Source organism: Myotis brandtii, unplaced genomic scaffold (assembly GCF_000412655.1).
Source record: "Myotis brandtii unplaced genomic scaffold, ASM41265v1 scaffold449, whole genome shotgun sequence".
NCBI classification, from domain to species: domain Eukaryota; kingdom Metazoa; phylum Chordata; class Mammalia; order Chiroptera; family Vespertilionidae; genus Myotis; species Myotis brandtii.
In genome coordinates this window covers 1,780,180-1,791,119 of record NW_005367171.1, presented here as the reverse complement: position 1 = coordinate 1,791,119, position 10,940 = coordinate 1,780,180, and the positions used below count along the sequence as shown (strand labels likewise).

At 36.2% G+C, this 10,940-nt stretch overlaps 1 protein-coding gene across 1 annotated transcript in view; it reads left to right on the top strand.

Moving 5' to 3' along the window:
* The first annotated feature begins 2,853 nt into the window (after positions 1-2,853).
* The window catches only part of LOC102238916 (BTB/POZ domain-containing protein 6-like), a 51,442-nt gene continuing 43,355 nt past the window's right edge, over positions 2,854-10,940 (top strand). Inside the window, 3 exon segments of the mRNA XM_014546462.1 lie at positions 2,854-2,920; positions 3,072-3,210; positions 4,971-5,065. Of these exon segments, the coding sequence (XP_014401948.1) occupies positions 2,854-2,920; positions 3,072-3,210; positions 4,971-5,065 (301 nt within the window).

Below are 10,940 nucleotides of genomic sequence, written 5' to 3'. Positions count from 1 at the left end.
CTGTTTGGACTGCTTGTGTGGTCATCCCAACCCTCAATAGAAGATGGCCTGCCAAACCTCAGGAAACTTGGAGTTGAGGTCAACTTAATGCTTTCCCAATAGGCCCTGGTAAGAAAGAAGGTGTAAAGTGACATGTGTTCATGGCAGCTAGTGTAACTCTGGTTCAAACATTTTCTGTTTTTGCTAGATTCGTTTTCTGACCAACTGCTTTTTATGACGATTTTTTTTGGTATTAAATCCCAGTTTTATCTCTAAGACAAGATAGGGTATAAATAATAAGTAAGTACATGAAAGCTCTCAATTCAAGAAAGCCTATAAATCACATTGTTTATTTAACCAAAAACAGTAATATCCCTTGACTTTGAGATGTTTTAGATGGGATGTTTAAAATAGCCAAGCACCTGTTTTTAAGTTGGAAGTGGTCAATTAGAGGGTTGAAGTTTTGGGTGTTGACTTTTGGTGTCAGACCTGTGTGTTTAATGCCTGTCCTACCTCTTACCCTGTGAATTTCTCTAAGCCTCAATTTTCTAATCTGGAGAATGGAGATGATTATTACACAGTACCTGTCACACTGGGTTGTTGAGAGGACTAAATGAAATCATGAATATAAAATGGTTAGCATAGTGCCAGGCCCATAAAAGCTTGTAAGTGAATGTCAGAAGTCATGTTATTAATGAAGCTGATAACAGCACCTGTCATGGCTAATTTTATTTGTGCACTTGACTGGGCGAAGGGATGCCCAAATAGCCAGTAAACATTACTATTGGGTGTGGTCAGTGGGGGTGTTTCCAGAAGGGATTAGCATTTGAACCAGTAGACTGAGTAAAGACGAGTACCCTCACCACTGGGTGGGTGGGTATCGTTCAATCGTTTGAGGGCTTGAATAAAATAAAAAGGTGGGAGGAAGGGAGAATTTCATTTTGCTTGAGTTGAGACATTCATCTCCTGCGCTCAGACATGTGCACTCCTGGTTCTTGGGCCTTTGGACTTGAACAGAATTATACCACAGGTTTTCCTGTTCCTCCAACTTGCAGATGGCAGATCACAGACCTTCTCAGCCTCCATAACTGAATGGGCCAATTCATATGTACTGGTAACATATCGCCTATTGGTTCCGTTTCTCTGGAGAACCCTAATAAACAAGCACTATGCCAAGTTTCTTCCTTCTTGTACAAATTGATAACCACGGAGACAGCCTGGATTATTCAGTGATTGGGAATATGAGGTTTTGGTCATTAGAACAACTTAAAAAACCCAACTAGATCAATGAACATATAAAGTCCTGCATACATGCAATTATAACGCAGCAATGAATTTTAGCAAGGGTTTGATTAGTGCTCAAGATATTTATTAGCGAAATACTCAAAGGTATGAAAATTACTTCTTTTGTCAGGATCAACTTAAGTTCAACAAGCCAAATGTGTATTTATGTGTTTTACTTTACTCATATTGTGATTTTATTTTATTTTATTTTTGCAGCTGATTTGGACCAAAGACTCTAAAGAAAAGATATGCTGCATATAAGTATGTAGTTCTCAACCATACTTATATGATAAGGATATCACATAATTGCAGTTTTGAGGATGATTTTAATGGTAATATGGAGTGTCTTCTCACTGTTGCCATAATGATCACTGTTGGAATTCAAGAGGAACTTATAAAACAATAATTAATTTCTATATTGAGTAGAGGAAGATCTACTTAGTGCTTAAACACTTAAGGCAATCATAATTTATTACATTTTATAACATCAAATTGACCACTTATTAAACTATTTACTGGAAAAAATTCTCCTAGTCTTTTTTGGTCCTTCTGTAGAGGATTTACATTTTTGGAATTAGAAACTCAGAGAAAGAAACTCAGTCAAAATGTTAAAAAACTTGCATCTTAAGAAATAGCTTCTTTGTCAAAGAAATGAAATCAAAGTTATCCTGCATCAACCTTGGTACCACGATTTGGCTGAAATTCATTTTTTACTAGTTGTACAATACTAGATTGGTGTATTTGCTCTCTAAGAAACCCTATGTCAGTTTCCAGCCCTTTATTGGTATAAATCCATTCTGACTTTAGAAGGTTGGCAACCAGTTTGACATATGAACAAGTCTGAGTGAAAATTCTACAAGAGCATTGAGAGAAGTTTAAATTGCCTAACGTGTAGTGGCTATTTCAGAATGACTCCCAACTTTGATTACTCAAGTGTAACTGACCAAGTCAAGAATTAATCATCTGCCACTTTTCACATTACCACTTACACATTGAGAACTGATGTTGTATGCTAATATATTTTAATAAACTTTTCTAGTCACTTTTCTCTTTATTAAATAAAAACATCATTCAATTAAATGACTATTTATAGATGGGAACTACCAACCACAGACCCATGGAGCTAATGCTTTATCTCTGTCACTATTGTTCAAAGGCAAAAAAATGTTGTTAGGGTGTTTGTTGAGAAGGCTGTACCTATGCCACTGCTGGCTGGCCTAGTCTATCCACAAGCACTAGTGAGAGTTTCCAGGTTTGGAAATGGCTATCGGGCAATGGGCCAAGGTGCCCTTCAACATTGAGGGTATAAGAATGATTCAGAGAAAATTACATTTTATGACTTTCTCCTTGCTGCCCTCCATTGCCTGAAGTTTTATCCAGATGACATCAGATTTGACTAAACCTTAAGGCAGCCTAAAGGGGCAGGGGTAAATTATATCTATGAATGGATAGGATTACTCTATCCTCCATACTCCCAAAGCTTTTTAAAAAACTTGTACTTTACTATAACTCATTTCACTTTATAATTAGGCATGTTTGCATGCCTATCTCTCCTGCTGGACAGCATTTCAAAATTCAAGAGGATGGGACATGACCTCATTTGTTTTTGCATTCGGTACAAGCTTCAGCACAGTATCTGGAGCTTTAATGATGTTCGGTAAGGGTTTGCTGGTTGTGTGGGAGTTGAGGGGGCAGGACCTTTCCTGTGCCCTTTGTCTTGGTCATGGTAGAAGTTAGGCATTTCTTATCAGAATCTCTATATAAAAAGCACTACCATAGATCTATAACCTCTCTTTTTTCTTCACCAGATGTCTCTTTCCGACTATGCTCTCTGAAATTATTATCAAGCTGCCATGCATGTCAGGCCATGTTGAACCATCAGACCAAATGTATTCACCCAAATTTGCCACCTTTCGGTGAAGCAGACTCAAAGACTCAGGACAAGGGGTAAGACCTATGGCTTGTATGAAATAAACTAGTAAAGAACAATTCAGAGGTACAGAGGAAGAGAAGGGAAAAAAGACAGAAATGGAGAAACATTCAAAACACACACAGACACACATACACACACACATACACACACACCAGCATTCTAATTCTTTCGTGGGCTAAATATGTGAGCATGTTCTTTGACATGGTCTCTTCATGTGTCCTCCTTCCCTTCAGCTTTTAAAAAAAGAGATATATCACTTGTGCATTTTTTGCAGAAATATATTTAAATTTTTTTATTAAAAAACTAGAGGCCCGGTGCACAAAAAATTTGTGCACTGTGGGGGCGGCGGGATAAAGACCCTGCCAAACACTATGAGCTACTTAGAGACATTAATCAGGCCTTCCACATATAAAGTACTTACTTACAATTATTATGTGTTAGTTAGTGGTAAGAGAGGAGGACATCTAGATAGAATCTGGTCACTAATGTACCAAATAAGAAACCATTGGTTGACAAATGAACTGCTTTTTTATTTTAAGTTCTCCCTTATCCCTCACATTTAGCTATTTCCTTTTCTCCTTAAAAAATCTTTATGAAGGGAGTGAGGGTGGGAGGAGACCAGGCCAAAAAAGGAAAAGATTTCATTTATAACACATATTTACAAGTAATACAACTTTTAATCAAAGTATTTACTTAAGGATAAAAGGGTCCATTGGCATCTATAAAATGTGAATCTTGCATAAATAAATCAACAATGACATGGTTGTTCAGGCTAAGAATATCATCATATGTAATAGGAAAAGAAATCTTATAATTTGGAAATAGGTTTTTATATGTGATTTTAAATATTTATTAATAAGTACTTATTTATAGGAAGAGAATGTCAGGATTCATTTTAAAAATTTTATTTTGATTATTTTTATAATTGGTTCAATTTTCTTATATTTAACACAAATACTTTATTGGAATAAAAAGAAAGGAACATGTGAATATATACACAAAAAGCAGTAAATTCTATAATGCAAACAAAAACAAAAATGTTACCACAAATCATCTTTCATAGATGATTACCAAATCATTTTCATTTTAAATGCTTTTGACTACAATTCTTTTCAGGTAAATGAGAAACTCTCTAACTACAATTTTAAGTGATCTTTTTACTCTAATTTTAAGTGATCAGAGCTAGCAAACATCTTCTAAATGTCTTCTTCAAACTGTTGGTGAAATAATTTGGAAGGGGAGAAGCAAGTTGCAACATGTGTCATTTAGAAATGGTACAAAATCACAATAGGAATACAGTAAACCATAATTTGCAATTGATTTTGATTTTTAATAAATGGGAAAAAGTCAAATTAGAGATTTTACCATCATCAATAGACACATGGTACACTTCCTATGAGTTCTGAAAGCAATTGCTAGTATCGGAATGTGTCCCTGGGAGTCAATCCATTTCAACATGACTCTCATTTGCTACATCATCATCTTTGTTACTGATCAGTTAATTCGCCTTAATAATTCTGGTAAAGAGGCACTGAAATGTTCACACACACACACACACACACACAGAATCATTGGTTCAAATATTTACTAATCTGTGTGTGTTATGTGCCACTGAGTTCGTTCTGGCTCCTGATGACCCTATGAGTTTATGATGTCCACAGTGTCTCGTAGCCTTGCTCAACTCCTGTAGACTCATGCCCATGGCTTCGTTTATGGAGTCAATCCATCTCATACTTGGTATTCCCTTTTCCTGATGCCCTCCATTTTCTCACAGCATTATTGTCTTTTCCGAAGAACCTAGCCTTCTCATGATGTACCAGGAGGAGGATAGCTTCAGTTTTGTCATTTTTGCCTCCAGCGATGTGTCAGGTTTAATTTTCTCTAGGATCCATTTGCTCATCTTTATGGCAGTCCAGAGTATCTGTAGAGTTCTCCTCCAACACCATCTTTCAGATAAATCGTTTTTTCCCCTGTCAGCCTTCTTCACTGTCCCACTTTCACACTTGTACATGGTAACTGGGAATACGAGGGCATGGATGTTTTTAGCCTAATTCAGGATCTAGAATTTCTTGTTTGAAAATACTGCATCATCTTAGATCAGTGATGGCGAACCTTTTGAGCTCGGCTTGTCAGCATTTTGAAAAACCCTAACTTAACTCTGGTGCTGTGTCACATATAGAAATTTTTTGATATTTGCAACCATAGTAAAACAAAGATTTATATTTTTGATATTCATTTTATATATTTAAATGCCATTTAACAAAGAAAAATCAACCAAAAAAGTGAGTTCGCGTGTCACCTCTGACACGCGTGCCATAGGTTCACCATCACTGTCTTAGATTATATTAAGGCTATTAAAGCAAGAATGGTGGTTCTTATGATTTAGAAAGACTCTACAAACAATTATATCTAAATAAAAAATTCCAGTTATCCCTCAGTCATTCTTAAATACACAAATGTACTAGGACATACCATTGTGTAAAAACTGAGATTTTATTTGACTTCAAAATCTTCTGATTTAGTTACAAAATGAGATATAAACAGAGGTAGTAGCAGTATCAAGAGCTTACCACGTGTTGGGTGTTTACTACATGTACACATACCTTGTCATGTTCACAATATGCCTGTGAAGTTGGGGTGATTCCTCGGATTCCACAGATAGAGTGAGAGCTACAAGAAGGAGCAGAGCTGAGTTTGAACTGAGTTCCATTTCACGCTAAGCCTGTGCTTTGTGGTTTCAGAATGGTGGTTCTAAAACAGCAAAGGCAGTCATGCCCTATTAACTGGGATATTTGTGTTTTAGCCAAGTTTGTTATAAAGTACATTTTTTTTTCTGAAGAAAACTCTGCTGTGCCAGTGATTTGTATTACATAATTTGAGACTTTTACCAGTATATGTTTTATCTTTTTTTTTTAAGCAGCTGACACAGTACCTGGCAGATAAGAGGTATTCAATAAATATTTGTTAAGTGAATTAACTGTGGAAAAGATTATCTTGTAGATATAATAAAAGCATAGTTAAGAATTTATAAACATTTAATGTGTATTTTAGGATCAAGACTTTTTTTTAATTAAATGAATATTACTCAAAATCATTACATATTCAAAGCATTAATACAATTTTTGCTAGTAATAAAGTGTTTCTGATGTTCAAGTATGATTTATATCATAAATTTGGATATCATGACTACCTGCTTTATGATTTTCTTCCATTATAAAGTAGTCATGCCTTAAAAACTGAGCGACAATATGTTTTCATCAGTTTCAATTTATTTGACCATGTATAACCTCACATTCAGAATACATTTCTTTACTCTTTGTTACCATTGGAACCTGCTGACTTTTTTTTTTCTATTCTGGTAATATTTTATAGCTTCCTTTAATAGTGCAACATTATTAGTGACTTATGCTCTGAAAATCATCTCTTTTTATGTTTTGCCACCTTCAATTTTCTGTAAGCACCTTAAATTCAGGGACACTATAATGTTCATCTTTACGGTTTAGTATGGGATCTGGCCTATTGTAGAGACTTAAGAAATTCTTGTGGAGAAAAAAGAAGGGAATGAGAGAGGTAGGTGAAGAAGAATGAAAGGGGGGAGGGAAAGTTAGAAGAAGGGAGGGAGGAAGAAATGAAAGAGGAAGGGGGAAGGAGGAGAGAGAGGGAAGAAAGTAAATCAGTTCTTGGATTATAAGAAGTAAAGTCAAGATCAACAATGCTGAATCCTTGCTTAGAAATAGAGATCTACTGCAACATCTATTAAGAGGCTTACATGTTAAATAACTGCCCAGGGTTAAACAAAAATAGTCCATTAATAACTGCCACTTTAGACTAAGACCTGTGTTCTCACTCAGGCTTCATAAAGGATTTATTGAGCCTAGGGAAGTGCTTATCATTGTCTGACATTTCACTACAACCCATAAATTGCAGGATTAGTCAAATCATTTAGATGACTGTTGCCACAAGAATACATTTATTGATTAGTAGTGATATCCTCTGGGTTCTCCAGGTTCTAGGGGATACAGTGAATTTTTTACCAGTTCTGTTACACTAATTTTGGCTCAGTATCATGGACTCATACACATACTACATGCAGTTTGGTAGTACTTTGCTTATGTGTACCTTAAGTACTTTTATCTTTTGAAACTTGAACTTCTGTGTTTCTTTTCTTTTTTTAAAAAAAATATATTTTATTGATTTTTTACAGGGAGGAAGGGAGAAGGATAGAGAGTCAGAAACATCAATGAGAGAGCAACATCGTTCAGCTGCCTCCTGCACACTTCCTACTGGGTATGTGCCCGCAACCAAGGTACATGCCCTTGACCGGAATCATACCTGGGACCCTTCAGTCCGCAGGCAGATGCTCTATCCACTAAGCCAAACAGGTCAGGGACTGTGTTTCTTATATTGCTGATATTAGCAAATCTAAGGTGGTTTTTTTAGAAAAAGAGAAAGGGAATAAAAGCAGAACAGAGGATTTGTGACAATCAGTTCTAATGTTTTTCACTATTTAGAGAATTTTTTTTACTTAAAGTCAATCAACAACAAGCATTTATTGAACACCCAAAGGATGAAGTATATGACTTAAATATGAATAATCTTCAGGATTGTAGTGTACCAGCCAAAGACTTATTTTTCATGTCACTCAGAAAGGGAGACATATGATGCTTTTTTGAATAGCTGATTAAAATATTTAACACTAATTCACCTTTCATCTAAAGATAAAAAAAGTTGAATGGGTAATAAAAAGCTCTTCTCGTTTAGATTATGCAAATGCCTAGTATTCTCATTATTACTGTCAGGGTGAAAACATAGCAAGAAATATTAAAGAATTCCTTCCTTGAAAAAATCCAAGTACTATGAAAATTATATAGCATTTGTTTATTCAAGAGTCATTTATGGAGTGTCTGTTATGTTGAATGGGGATGTGAGACAGGGACATTGCAAATTTCATAAATTTGTCTGATACCTTATGAGTATGATTATGTTTTTGAACATTTCTGTTCAAAGGGTGCTATGGATTTCCCTAATAGAGTAGAAAACTGCCTTATCTCCTGCTTCTGTCCATGTCTAGTCACCTAGTTAAGCCTAATATTGATTGCTTACCAAGTACAAGATGCTTCAGGCATTTTTTGTGTGTGAATCTTTAATCCATTCCAATCAGGGGTGATATGATATTCCTAAATTAACCATGGAGTGTGATGGTGGGGAAAGCATGGATTTTGGAATCAAATAGATTTCAGTTTAAATTCTAGCTCTGTTACTCATTAACCTCTTGGGAAAATTACTTAATTTCTCCAAGTTTCTGTTTTCTCATCTATAAAGTAGAACCTGCCCCACCGCCCCCCCCCCCTTTTTTTTTGCCTCACAGGGTTAACTAGGGGATTAAAATGAAGTAAGATATGTAAAGTACATAGTGCAATTTCTGCCTACTGGTAATTCAACAAATGGCTCTATCTTCCTGGTTCCTCCCAAAATTAGGGAAGGGGAGGGCCAGAAGGAGAATGAAATGCAGGAGGAGTAAGAAGGAGAGACTGAAATCTTTGGAAACTGCTGACATCCCTGCTCTGTATTCAATGATTCTGCATTTTATCACACAGAGCAGTTATTCCCTAAGGAGGCTGATAATTAAAATCCCTTAGAAATGGGCCACGGCTTCCAGCTCATATTCTGATCTAAGATGGGCCTCACATTTAGATTCTGAGTCAGAAGACTGCAATGGGGAAATGTTCTCTCTCTGTTTTCAAACTGAGACATTGGTTTCCTGCACTGGGACTAGAACTTCTATCATCAGCTCTTCTGGTTCTAGGCCTTCAAACTTGAATGATTGTGGAAAAGATGGCTGTTATCTGGCAGAGTTTGAGAGTTCTGAGGCCCATCTAAGAAGCTGAAGCTTGCAAGTACAGGGTTGGGAAAGTGATGGGAGCCTGAAGATAAGGTTTCCTATCCCCTTAACTAAAGGAACTTCAAATGGCCCGGCATGACTTCATCTTACAGGTAGGTGGTGGAGATCCTTGTCGAGGAGAATGAAGTCAGGAATAACCACCGATATTTAGAGCCTTGCAGAAGAAGGACCAGCAGGTTATAGTGAGCACCTCATAATTTGCTATTTAAAGAGATGATGAAGGTCTCAACTGTCCCTAGCCTGGTGCCACAGGGAGATGAGGTGTAGGATGCAGAGCAGACCCCTTGATTTCTCTACTCACCAAGACTTGCTCATCTAATAAAAGGCTACTCCACTTAATGTCTTCCTTTTCAGTGATGGGACATCGCAATAACCTTACATTTTTGACAACTCTCTTTCCTCCATGACCTAGAAGAGTATCACATCCCAGAATGTGCTCAGTGAAATAGATGTTCATAGTTGTCAGTTAAAAGGAGGTTCTACCATCAACCAAGTTTGGGAGACAATGGGTTAACAAAGATATACATGTTTCTTTATAGCAGGTTTTCTCAGATCTTTCAATAAGTTAGTTCATGCTGCGAATCTGAAAGAAACAGAGATAGTTTGAAGCATTTCCCCAAAACTTTTGACCACAGTCTCTGTATTAGTCAGGATTTTCTCAGATTTTTAAATGACAGAAATCCAACTTCAACAGGCATAAGCCATAAAAGAAACTTATTGGCTCACAGAACTAAGAAGCTCAGGCATGGTTGAACCCATAGGCCTCAAATGATGTTACCAGTGTCTGTCTCTCTCCATCTCTTGGCTCAGCTTTCCTCTGGGTTGGCTTTGTTATCAAGAAGTCCTTCTCTATGCAGTGGTCCCTACAGCTCCAGGCTTACATTATACTTACAGTTATACATTCAATTTTAGGAAAATCTCCATGAGAAAACAGAACTTAAGTGAATTGTTTTTTTAATTTAAAAGTGTTTAAATCATAAGCAATTAAGGTATAATTATGAGGTTATAAAATGTAATTTCTGAAGACCTTGTTTTTTATAAAAGTTTAATGACAACCTAGGGTATTGGTAATGCTGGCTTAAAATATCATGAAACTGCCTAAGGGTAGCTGACCCTTAGAAGTCAATGTGTTTGAGAACTTGGTCTGCTTCCCAAATCCCTGACATTCCACAGTCCAGATTAGTGCTTTATGATTTACACAATGTTTTATTATTGTTTCCAAAGTCAAAGGGACCGCCTTGGGTTAAGGGAATAGGTTATCAACACATTAAGGTGAACATATGATTTTATAAACTATATTTTATAGTATTTAAAAAGGAACCTTTAAAAAAATCTTAAGCTATTGCTTTCCACAATCTCTGACCATGAACCTATTTTAATTGAACTTTGTTGGAAAGGTACAGAAGATATACCCATTTGAAAACTTCTATTAGTTGTCAACTTTATTGTAAATTTATCATTACACTCAAGATATATTTGACTGAGAAACACAGAACTCTTCATTAGTGTCCCAAATTGGTTCTAAATCATCAACATTACATAATGACACTGGCAGGAAATGCTGAACAGTCAATATGAAAGAGGCTTCTCTCTTTAATTGGTCAAATAGTAATCATTTCCATTTTGAAATGCTTAATGGTAATGACTTTATTTTTACATATGTGCTTTTTTGGGGGATTTTGATTTTTCTAACCTAAGGAAGTTGTTCCAGCAAATTAGAAGTTGAATTCCCTGGAGATGCTCATTTCTCTTTCTACACTGAGTGGCCAGATTATTATGACCACCTGACGTTTGTAGGCAAATTAGCTATAATTTCACGCTGAAGTTGCTAGAGGGCCAGAC